The sequence below is a fragment of the Chenopodium album genome, chromosome 26, assembly GCF_948465745.1.
Source record: "Chenopodium album chromosome 26, dcCheAlbu1.1, whole genome shotgun sequence".
NCBI classification, from domain to species: domain Eukaryota; kingdom Viridiplantae; phylum Streptophyta; class Magnoliopsida; order Caryophyllales; family Amaranthaceae; genus Chenopodium; species Chenopodium album.
Window position 1 is genome coordinate 33,815,266 of NC_137859.1, and position 12,671 is coordinate 33,827,936.

The following is a 12,671-nucleotide window of genomic DNA, read 5'->3' on the forward strand; positions in this document are numbered from 1 at the left end:
GGTTTGGGATTTTAAGTTCAAGCGTCACATAAAATAAATAAAACAACAAAAGATAACTTTAATGCTAAAATTAAAAAAATTTCCTATAATATTAGGAATTTTATCCATATATTTAATGAATGATCTTTCTAAATATACACAATTTGAAATTAAATAAAATGATTACTGTGCATCGCACGGGCTTACATCTAGTTTCTCTAAAACTCGGCACATAGAAAAATGAATCAAGTAATAAAAAACAGTTCCCTCAAAAAAAAAAAAAAAAAAAAGTAATAAAAAACGGAGGGAGTATAAACACGGGTGAGCATTTGTACATGAACAACCGTACAAGAAAAACAGAATTTTGGATTCAACTTGCTTGAGTAAGAAAAGTGGCGCGAGAAGTTCCACCAAAAATGGCTATCAACCATTTTGAAATCTTCTACTAGTAAATTTATAGTTTTCTGCTTCACAATGTTTCTTACTCAACTTCATACTTTTCAATCTCCCTTTCTTCAAATCAATTCAAACCCTAAAACCCCAAATCATACCAACAATTTCAATTTTTCCCTCAAATTCCCCCCTAAATCTTCAATTAAACCCTCAATTTCCCTTAAATACTCTTCAATTCCATCATCTTCCGATTCACTCTCCTCATCAATCTCATCTTTCCAATCAATTAAACCCTACGTTCAATCGGAATGGAGGTTAATTCTTCAAGGTTGGACTTGCAGCGCAATTTCTGTGTTTTCTCTCTCCAAAATTGTTCCTAAAGCTGGGGAATTATCCCTAATTTTGGGTGATTTTGGTTCGATTAACAACGATGTTGCTATACTTGCTTCATACTTTGTTGTTCGATTGGTTGCGAGTTACTTGCAACAGGCGTTCTTGTGGGAGGCGGCGTTCAATTCTGCTTATAAGATTAGGGTGTATGTTTTTCAGAGGGTTTTGGTGAGAGATTTAGGGTTTTTCGAAGGCGGTGATGATCATGGTGTTTTTGTTTCATCTGGGGATATCTCGCACCGGATCACTTCCGAAGCTTCTGATGTTGCTGAAACTATTTTTGCTCTTTTAAATGTGAGTTGGAATTTATCTTTGATATTTCTCCTATTTGAATTTAGTTTTGCTTGGAATTGTATGGAATTGTTGATGATGGTTGCTTGAATTGTTTAAATGCAAATTGCTCATGAATTTCATTGCTTGTTTTAATTTTGAGCATTAAAATTTGACATGATTTGGGAATTTTAGGAAGAAAAGATAGAAATGCAAAGAAGATTTGTGTAAATGAACTTTTGTAAGTTTGATTATGGAGCTTTTTGGAATGGGATTTCTACATTTGTACAATATGATGTCGTTAAGTTGAATGCTTGCGTTGAGACACTGGTTTGGGTGTACCTGTACATAGTTTGAAAGACAAAATATAGAGAAAATATGATTGAATGGGGTCTGCCCAGCAGGCCTCGAGCCATGCTGAAAGTGCTGGCAGCAGCACAATTCTGCCAGGCAGCAGTCCGCATCCTCACAGTAGCTCTGTGCAGCATCACAGCAGCTCGGGGAATGAATTACAGGGTGTTAAAGCCATTCAATCATATTTTCTCTATATTTTGTCATAGTTTGAACCAAACTTTTGCAATGAAAGTGATTCTATTTGACTTTGGATTTCTTATAACTGCTTTTGTTGATTCTTATGACAGACTATAGTTCCTTGCACTCTCCAGTTATCGGCTATGGCAGCACAGATGTTGGTCATCAGCCCTGTTCTATCAACGATATCTGCCTTGGTAAGGAATAACTGGCCTAAACCCTTATTATTTTCTATTTTATTGAACTGCTACTAAACGACTTAAAGTACTGTGTATGTAAAGGTTATTCCTTCTGTGGCACTTGCTATTACTTTACTTGGTGCAAGGCTTCAAAGAATTTCAAGAAAGGCACATCAGAGTATTGCTGCTCTTTCCGCCTACTTGAATGAGGTTTGTTTAGGTACCTATTGAAGTATAACAATTTCATTTTGCATCTTGGTTGATTTTTTATTTTTTATTTTTTTTTATTTATTTATTTTTTTTTCACTTGGCCACATTTTTTTGTGCATAATCGAAACCTTTAGTGTGGAGGGATAAGGAAAGTATTTACTCTCTAGAAATATTTAAATGCAGTTATGGCTATTCCAGCAGTTTTCGGGCCAATGCAGACTAATGTGTTGATCAGGTACTCCCCTCAATCCTCTTTGTTAAAGCTAGCAATATGGAGTGGACCGAAAGTATTAGGTTCAAACAGCTTGCTCATGCTGACCTGAACCGACAGTTGAAAAAGAAGAAAATGAAGGCCCTCATTCCTCAAATTGTGCAAGCTGTTTATTTTGGAGCTTTGCTCATCTTTTTGGCTGGGTCGCTCTTTTTCTCCAAGGGATTCTTCAACAGTTGCAGCTTGATCACGTTTCTGACTTCCTTGGCCTTCTTAGTTGACCCTATTCAGGTAATAGTTTGGTCATAGCTCTCTTACCCTCCCCTGCCCCATCAACAAGCAACCACAATTATTTTTTTTGTAAAAAAAAAAAAGTACTCCTCTTGTTGACCTTAGAAACAAATCTATTAAGTGGAAGGCAGAGATAAATATTGTTTTTTGTAAGAATTAATGTCTCAGGAAGCCACTATATGGAGATCTTGATATGATATTGAATTATTGATTCATTGAATTCCAACAATAACAAAAAGAGACTAGAATTTTATGACCATTCAATAAAACTCATAAGGTTTCTTATGTAACCCTGTGTTTATTTCATTTTTTGTTCTCCCATCACACAATAAGGTGCTGTTATAAGCTGTCAAACTAAAATTGACCATTTTGCAGGGTGTTGGAAAAGCATACAATGAGTTGAAGCAAGGAGAGCCTGCTATTGAGCGTTTGTTTGATCTTACTAGATTCACCCCTCGGGTAAGTAGTGGCCAGATTGGTTTTTCTCCCTCTGGCCTGGGGCTTGGATATTTCTTTTTTAAAATGCTTCTTACTATCTAGAAGTTGAAGTGCTGAGTTCCATGTAAACAAGATATGTAGGATTGTAGGGTTTGTTGCCCCATCTTGAAGTGGGGATTTTTTTTAAATTAATGGAAATCTAGACATTGACTAATTACTGAAGCTTATCCTAGCTTCTCTCATGGATTAAATATCTAATTATGTATGTATGCCACGCTATATTGTTCATTCTAACCTGTTTCTGATTGGAATTTTTTCCTTTCTTGTATGTTCTTTTTCTTATCTTCTTGTTTCTGTAAAGCCCTACTCATCATTCCCCCAAACCCATGCTTGGTTTCAAGATATCTTTTTTTTTTTTTATTATTATTATTTTATTTATTTATTTATTTTTCTATGGAGTTGTAGATGACATAATTTTGTGGAAATGGAAATTCCCTTATCAGTTTATTCCCTTCAACTTCATATTGGTCTATGAAACTTGATTCTTCTGCTAGCTAGGCCACCACAAATAGACATGTCAGCTAGAGGATGGTAACATCTACCTTTTACTATTTGATTCCATCTTTCTTTGAAGGTTTTTCTTGCAAAATTGTACTAGCTAGAAGGGTGGCATCAATCTTAGTTGGAGTGAGTATCACTGGATAAGTGGCAGCTTTGTGGATACTAAATACCACCCACTATGAGGAATTTCACATTGACTTCCATTATATTGATAATTTCTCAAATTAAAATTACTAAGATCTTTAATAAATGGTTTAGAAATTTGAAGTGACTTGACTTAACTTCTGAATACAGATTCTAAATTTGAAATGCTAGTATAACATGAGCAAAAGATGGTAGATCGAGGTATCAAAAACTACTTGAAAAGCGTACTTTCATATAAATTGAGCTCAATGGTGTAAGGGCTAATTTCTAAATTCTGTGGTGTTCAGATGGTTTCAATGTGAGCAATATGATATAATAGACTTCAATTATGTAAAGGCTATGAACTTTTGTTGTTGTACATTTTACTACTTTATTGTGCCAAATCGCCATGCCTTTGTGATTTAATACCGTGCTTGTTTCATTTCAATGTATATCTTATGCATTCTAATATCAACTATTGGTATCATGCCTTTACATTTTGTATTTCTGGAGGGCAATCATACAATTCATAACTGACCTAGCTTTTTAATGATGTTCTTAATTTCTTTAATATATAGGTGATAGAGAGAGTGGATGCAATTCATGTAAATTCCGTCAGAGGTGAAGTGAAGTTTTGTGATATATCATTTCGATATAAAGATGGTTTACCCCTTGTCTTGAATGGAGTTGACCTGCACATTAAAGCTGGAGAAATAGTTGCTATTGTGGGCCCATCTGGAGGAGGGAAAACAACGTTGGCTAAACTTCTTCTTCGCCTCTATGATCCCTTGCATGGTGAGTCACAACAGGCTCTCCTCTCCTCCTAAAAGGGCACATATCCTCACATCACAAATTCTATTAAGTTTTACTATTGATTTTGGAGGCTTATGCTGTGGTCTAACTAGAGATATTGTTTGTTTGCTTCTCTGTTTGGTAGGTCGTATATTAATTGATGGACTCAATATTCAATGTTTTCAGCTGGAAAGTTTACGGAGACATGTTGCTTTAGTGTCCCAAGATATTGTGAGTACAATACCATTGATTACCAATTTCTCCCATATTTTTTTTTTTACTTATTGCAGTTAGAAAATTGGTATAAACAATGATGGGTTAATGTAACTTATGACTATGTACCAGTGTATAAATTAAATGAGTTATGAGTTACACTTACACTCAGGTAGTTTGTATGTCATGAACCAATAACTGACAATTTCACCATTTATTGGCTTATATGATACATGATTTAACCTAGATGCCTTTGCTGACCACTGCTTAGTTTACTTCTCTTCCAACTCCATAATGCTTTGGACCTCCGATTGGAGACTTTTCAGATTGATCCTCATATCAAACGAAATTGTTTTTTTTTTTTAAATTTTTTTCTTTTAAATATCCGGTGTTGTGCCCTGAATAATTAATACTGCAGTGGATCTGAATCTGAACGTTAGTTGGGAATTGGGACTTTGTTTCCTCCCTTTGCCTAATTACTAACTTTGAACACAAATTCCAGGTCTTTTATCAGAGAAAAAACCCTCTATTTTGTGTCTTGTATGAGGTTATCTCTGTGATGAAAATGGTGTGTTCTTGGATATATTTTCTGATTAAAAATATATTTTCTTTCCATTTTGCTGGAGATCTACTAGATGCTGTTTTCAGGGACAGTAGCTGAGAATATTGGCTATAAAGATCTTATGAGAGGAATTGACCAGGAGAAAGTTGAGCTAGCTGCAAAAACTGCAAATGCTGATGAATTCATCAATTTGCTTCCTAGAGGGTATGAGACTTATATTGGTTCACGAGGCTCAATGTTAAGTGGGGGGCAAAAGCAAAGGTTAGTCCAAGAATGAATTAATTGTCTTTGTGGCTATTATTTAAATGATTTAACAACTTCATGATAAGTCTATGATGTAAAATAAAATGAAATGGAAATTAATACTTCATTTATATAACTTAACACTAACTGTACCCCATATCCTCTGACTTGGCTCCCGGCATTCTGCTGATGTTAAGATTGTAGGTCATATGCTAATGTAAGCAACTATATCCTTCTGGATGAAGAGAATTTAGTCCTCTAAGATCCTTTATTTAAAAGGGGTTGGCTAACTGAATACCACAAATAAAAATGAAGAACAGTGTACTTGAGATTTGGTCCATAGTAAATAATTCTGAAAATTTCTGATGCTAATCCTTTGATTTCTGTTGAATTTAGAGTGAAAAAAACAGGTGAAACCAGACCTTATCCTATTCTAGGCTTTAATTGTGCAAACCAAAAGTTTAGCTTGACACAACCACTGATCACCAATCAGTAGCATATTACTAGGTCTTACCATTGAAAGTAGTTTGTCCACAACTATTGTGATTTTATGTTGGTTACACCAATCAAACTGATTTCTGATAGCATAATAAGAAGAAATCTGTTCCAAGTCTTGTACTCCTTAAATAACACCAACTCGTGTGTAAATCATGTGAATTTTGTTATTTCATATGATGTAGTTTCTTTTTTTTTTTTTTTTTTTTTTTTTTTTTTTTTTTTTTTGGGGGGGGGGGGGGGTTTGAGGGCTGATGATGCATTGATGCTAGTGGGTTTTGTATTATTCTACTTTTGTTTTATTCATCTATATATTTATTTGTTCTACTCACTTGCCGTGTAACCCCCCCCCCCCCCCCCCCCCCACACACACACACACACACTTTTTTTCCCTTTCTGTTCCACTCACTTCTATTTTATACATTTTTGACAAACAGCCTTTACTATCTTTACATGCTCTGTTCGTATGTTATCTACCTGTTCTTTACGCTCACCCATCTTTTTACTACATTTCTCCTACTTTATCCACCTTTTTCTTACGCATTCCTTCTTTTTCGTATCTACAAAGTAGAATAAATAAAAAAATTAAAAAAGAAAAAGAAATTATAGGTAACATATTTTATGGGGCAAATAATCTGGGAGGAAGGGGGCTGAATCTGGGACAAACTATAACATTTTATTTCTTTCCAGCTTTAGATTGTTTTATATGTCTTGTCATTGATAAAAGACAAATGCAACTCATCATATTTGTAGTCAAGGATTATTCTTTGGTTACATTGATAGCTCATTTGTTGTTGCACCTATGCAGGCTTGCAATAGCAAGAGCAATTTATCAGAACTCCTCAATTTTGATTATGGATGAAGCAACTTCTGCCTTGGATAGCAGGTCTGAGCTATTGGTGAGACAAGCTGTGGAGCGTGTGATGAAAAATCATACTGTGAGGACTTGTGCTTCTTCATATAGTATCTTTTTTGCACCCCCCTTTCCCTTCCCTTCCCTTATCCTCATTGAACTTGTTGTTGTTTAATTTTCACCATGCATATATTTTGTTTTGGCATTGAATTGGCTTCCTGTATATCTTTCTTTGATACCTTGCTATTTCACTTGAGGAAAGTCCTGTAACTCATCATTGTGATCCAATCAATTTAAGCTGTGCTGAGTCCTGAACACAATCTAAGATTACAAACAGATATTTTGATTCAAATTTCAAATTTGTACACTTGCCTCTTTACTTCTCTTCTTCTGTCTTTATATCCAATTTTTTTTCCTGTGCATATGGTTGCAAGCCTTTAACTATGATGAAAAAGAAGTGCCCTTCAACACTTACTTGTCTCTCTGGCAGACTCATTAGCTTTGGTATGTTATTTGTGCTATGTGCTGTGTGTAATACTAATGCTCTTAGTAGATAGGTTGATAGGCGCAAGGTTGTGCTTTGCATAGTGAGCTAATTAACCAAGCTGCTTTTACTGGGTTAATTTCTGTGCTACCACCTAGACCCTAGAAATCCATTTGCACTTAGGAACTTTGATGATGTTCACAACCCTTTTTTTTTTTCTTCCAGCTTCTTAGAAAAAGAATTGCTTTTGTGGTACTTTTTCAGCTTTGGGGACTCAGTGGTCTATTAGATGCCCTGTTGCCCCATGTTGGTGCATCTTTAATTAGGGTCTGCCAGAAGCACTGCCTCTACAATTAAGAGGATTTTTATATATATTGACCTTCTCCTTACCAGCTAAGGAGAAATCAATCTGCATCTGCTGCTAATAGGAATATGGTATCCTTTGTGTGGTCCACAAATTGTAAATACCATCAGGTCATGCCAATTAGGTGCTTACCATGATTTTCATCTTGAGTTTTCTTAAGCCTTGCATTGGCTTTGTGGGATTTATAATGTACAAGTATATAACTTTTTCATATGTTTATGTTTTATTGACGAGAAAATCAATAGCGAGATCTCATATGCTTGAGGTGATGGGACTGATGGCAATCAGCTATCTTATCTTTCTACTGTAATGGCCTAACCTAAGGAGGGGCAATATGGGTGGTCTAGTGTTATTACTTTATTAGGTTAATAGTCTTATAGTCCTTAGTTTTAGTATAAATAGAGAGAGGGGGAAAAGGAGGAGTTACGCAGAATTTTGGAGTGAATTCTTAGGATAGTAGTGACCTCACTGTTTTAAGAGTTGTGACCTAAAGTCACTAATATGAGTTTTGTAGGCAAAACCTACTACCTTTTGTAAGAGCATCAGCAGGTTTAATACCATTTCAAGCTTTCAGCCTTAAACTTCTGCTTATTTATACAAATATACAAATCAGATTGCTAGTCTATTACATCTACTAGTCCAAATTAGGTTGACTGTTGGAAGGATCAAATGCAAGAGCTTCATAGTAGTGCTGGAGTGTGATTACCTTGATGGTAGTGCTGAATATTCTGTTTATCGGCAAATGTTTTTCCTATGTTGTCTATTTAGTCATAGCTAAAATATATGAAATTAATGAAATGATAAATTGTTCTGCAAAGTTGTTAGCTTGTCACCAGTAATTGGCGCTTTGTTCCCCATTTGTGTGAACTCCCATGCAGCTAACAAGGTAATTTCTAGAACATCAAATGTGGTTGAACTGATTTCATGTGGAATTTGATATAATAATATCAGTCTTTGTTTTTCATTTTCAATGAGATTATTAAAACCTAATGATTGTTTTTGCAGGTTTTGGTCATTGCTCACCGGCTTGAAACAGTTCTGATGGCTGAGAGAGTACTCCTTCTAGAAGCTGGTAGACTGCGAGAGGTTGATCGTTCAATGCTAACTAATAATTCCCATGACTTGCAATCATCAGCTAATCTTGTCATATGAACTAGATCCAGAAGAATGCCATGCACTGGAAGGACAGGCTACCCCCTAACGCCTCATTCATGGCCAACCACTGTATTCTTGTTTCTGGAGCAATTGTATTTCAAAGCTCTACAGTGAAGCAATTGGTGATTGGCTTTAGAAAATGTCACTGGAAGAAATGGAAGATCCTGATCTAATTTTATGAGGTACTTTCGGGGTTAAATATTTGGATTTCCAAATCAAAGTAAATATTGGTTGCAACTTTCTTGTTCAATCTATGTAAAGGTGAATCAGGAGTTAGGATACATTTTTTTTGCTATGTTTACTGCGCATATTTTTTTATATGTTTACTGCGCATATAAGAATGCAAATTGTAATATTGTTTATAGATAATATTGATATAGGTAGCACAGGTTTTTTATTTTTATTTTTTTTTATTTTTTATTTATTTATTTATTTTTTCCTTCTCTTAAAAAAAAATTTATTTATATATTGAAACTTGTCATGAGGTTTTTCTAATTGTATGATCGTGGATTGATCATGTCTTGATGTCTATATTACTATGTATAATTTATTTGCATTTTTAAGATGAATTGTTTTTTAAGTGTTTTGTCTCAATGACTATTCTCAAACGGTTTGACGGCCTTTGAGCCCGCCTCAAATAAGACCAACTTCGAGGTCAGCTTAACCAATACGCTGCCCGATTTGATTTTCTATTAGAGTTTTGGATTGTAATTTCCTACACCTCAAATGTTCACATGACCAAATGACCAATCATGACCAAAGACTCCTAATGGGGCAATGGGTGCCTAAAATAATTTTGGTCATGCTTTTCTCTCTCCTACTTTTGCCATACAAATACCCATTTTCTTCCTCCAATAATATATTGCCACTTGTCTATTAATATCTTCATGACCAAATTTTTAGCTTGGTCATTACAAAGACCAGGTCATTAATCTCTTTTATCCCTTTTATTCTTTCTTTCATTTTTTTAATATAAAAAGTCATCTCTCTCCTCATGACCAATGACTTAGTCATCCAATGGCCACACTCTAAGAGTATGGCCAGCAGGTGACCAATACTTTGGTCATGAGGAGAGAGAATAATATATTAGCATTATAATATTGAAAATAAACAAAAAATGGGGTTTTTAGGTGATGACCAAGGCTTCCCCATGACCAAAACTAAATTGTTGGGCAAAGCATGAGAGAGTGCCACGTGGTATTTATTAGGGTGAGATTGAAGAAAGAGAATGTATAGTGAGGTATGATAAAAGTAGGAGAGAGAAAGTTCATGACCAAACTTTCTTGAGCAACCATTGGGGTATTAAAATATGGGTGGTCATGAATTTTGGTCATTGGTAAAGTATAATAGAGAATAATAATAAATAATTTCATGACCAAAAGTTTTTGTTCATCCATTGGCCTTGCTCTTAATATGGAGGACAGATCCTTGAGCTAATGACCTTGGCCAATGTAAATTTGGTTTGACTGTCAAAATGTCTGGTGTAAGAATTTCCATTCAATAAATTTACAACAAAATTTTAATTTCCATGTATTAGTGTGACATAAACTAATTTATTTACAATAATAAAAATTAACACAGTTAAAGCACAGAGAAATTCACAACTTTCAAATAAACATATATAATATGAATACCGAATAGACAAGAAGTTAAACTATTTTGGTCATAAGAAATTATATTAGCTCAGGTTTCAAGATAATTTTAAACTAGGTGAAATTACATTCAACCTCGCTAATGTATATAACAATTAAAAATTATTTTTGGATGAAATATAAAGAATATCTAGATTTAGAAATACTTCTAGAGTAAAGTATACACTAAATAAAAATAATAATTGCTAATGTAAAAATATTAAAATTAAAGACAAAATTGATGTATAAATTAACTTGAATTTTGTTGTGATTGCCTTTTAATTTATTTCTCTCTAATCTTCTTGTTAATTGCAAAGATAACCCCTGCCAAAATCAAGATGACCCCAGATACTATGATGGTTGTTTTCATTGGCTGCATTGGATCATTCTTTGCACATTTCTTCTTTCCTTGGGGCTTGTTTGGTTTTGATAAATCCTTCCATGACATCAAATAAGTCAATACAATATAATAGTACTATTATGGCATCATAATGTAATAATATTTAATATTGACTCAACCCTACTTTCCCGTACTTTTTAAAAACAAAAAAAAAAACCTAATTTCCCGTAAAAAGTGACCCTAATAAATAATTTTTCAAAATGATTTTTTGTTGTTGTTGTTGTTGTTGTTTTATTCGACTTATTTTGTACCAAGATTGTTTTTGTTCATGATAAATCAATTAATTTTATTCAGGATGATTTTTTAAATATAGTATTCTTATGTGTCGCTCTGATAATGTTTTTTTTTTTATTATAATTCTACGTAACGCTTTTAAAAAACTAATCTTACGTGGCATAATCATATTGTAGCATTTTAAAATATTAATCCTACATTCCTACGTGACATTTTTTTTTATTATAATCCTATGTAGTGTTTTTAAAAAATTAATCTCTCCCATTGTTGCCATCAACCGCCGGAGTCGGAAGACGTGACCTGAGAATGTCGTGGATGGAAGCCAAAAGTGGCTCCATCCGTGTCTCAAGTTATGATCGATGGTTCCATATTCTGATCAGTAGAATTAATACGAGGTAGTAAACTTCCAAGACTCCAATGTGATTCCTCTGCCCACAGAGCTACCCAATGATACATTCAGTTCATTAACAAGTACCGGATATCGAGGCCATTTACAAATAAATGGTTCAAATTCAGCCAAAAGATCGGATTCTTGTAAATAGGGAAAGAAACAGATTAAAGTCTACAGCAATGTGAAAATATACTACAAAAGCTGATTTAATTTTCAACTAAATTGCTTCAAAAACCTAGTTCTAAAGTGGTGATCAACTCAAGAAAATCTTCAACGCGCACATTCCTATAAATGTATTGAGTAAAACATACTTGAAAAACAGAGATAGAAAAAGCTCAATGCGGTGAAAATCAATCTGTGTGCCCCTTGGTTTCCACCGAAAGTGATGGAGTATTGCCCTAATGTACTTGAGAATCTAGAAAAGAGATGATTTACTATACATGACTGTTCTTGAGTTTGATACTGATCTGGACATATGTAAAATGTGATCATAAATCGAACCCACAGGATCTTAGAGATCTACTCTACTACTCGAACCGCCGGAAGTTTATTTACAGCAAAAGAGAGCAATGTCAAATAAAGTCGTGGATGAAAGATAGATCGCTAGATAAAAATGGTGAAAAAAGCCCCTCTTTCATAGCCATCTCATAGGTTCGGGAAATCTCTTTAGACAAGATTTCTTCCTGGATCATAATATGGATCTTGAAGTGAGCATAAAGATGCAACTCCTGAATCAAAGTATCGATCAGTTTTTCTTAAGGTTGAAGAGTTTCGCGTCTGTCATTATTGCCACCGTCTTGTTGCTCCATGGTTATGGTTATGTCTCGATGATTAATTATGTTATGATTATATATTAATTAACAAATTACATGAAACTTCCTATGTATTATATTGGATATATCTTAAAAAATATTGGACGTTATTTGTGCGATACATGATTTGTTTGAATTATTTAAAACAAATTTTAACAATTTTTTATTTATTTATTTATGTGCTAAAATTTGGTATATATTTCGATAAAATTTCTAAAATCAAAAGATAATATATTATATTTAACTAATTTACACTTGAAAATCTCATTCGCCTGTTTTGCTTACATGGCACGGTTTGTTTGAATATTTTAAATTGGTTATTTATATAGATTAAATTCCTAATATCAAATTATAATATTTTATATTTAGATAATGTAGTTTTTAAAGTCTCATTCGCTAATTTTTCTTACATGATATTTTAATTATTTAATTCTGAAAGAAATTAATAATCTCTTATTTAATTGAA

The 12,671-nt window shown here is 33.8% G+C and overlaps 1 protein-coding gene across 1 annotated transcript; it reads left to right on the forward strand.

Annotated features, from left to right (window-relative positions):
- The first annotated feature begins 453 nt into the window (after window positions 1-453).
- LOC145617071 (ABC transporter B family member 29, chloroplastic-like) lies at window positions 454-9,262 on the forward strand. The gene is made up of 10 exons (XM_081671767.1): window positions 454-1,056; window positions 1,674-1,760; window positions 1,845-1,952; window positions 2,188-2,454; window positions 2,830-2,913; window positions 4,155-4,371; window positions 4,514-4,599; window positions 5,217-5,404; window positions 6,690-6,819; window positions 8,588-9,262. The coding sequence occupies exons 1-10, from the start codon at window positions 454-456 to the stop codon at window positions 8,732-8,734; spliced, it is 1,917 nt and encodes a 638-aa protein (XP_081527893.1). The 3' UTR covers window positions 8,735-9,262.
- The last annotated feature ends 3,409 nt before the right edge of the window (window positions 9,263-12,671 follow it).

What these genes read in the sequence shown, in the direction of transcription:
- LOC145617071 (XM_081671767.1), top strand. Translation starts at nt 454, where the DNA reads ATGTTTCTTACTCAACTTCATACTTTTCAATCTCCCTTTCTTCAAATC. An exon ending in TCTTAGTTGACCCTATTCAG is followed by an intron (nt 2,455 to 2,829) that starts GTAATAGTTTGG and finishes ACCATTTTGCAG; the next exon opens with GGTGTTGGAAAAGCATACAA. An exon ending in CCTCTATGATCCCTTGCATG is followed by an intron (nt 4,372 to 4,513) that starts GTGAGTCACAAC and finishes TCTGTTTGGTAG; the next exon opens with GTCGTATATTAATTGATGGA.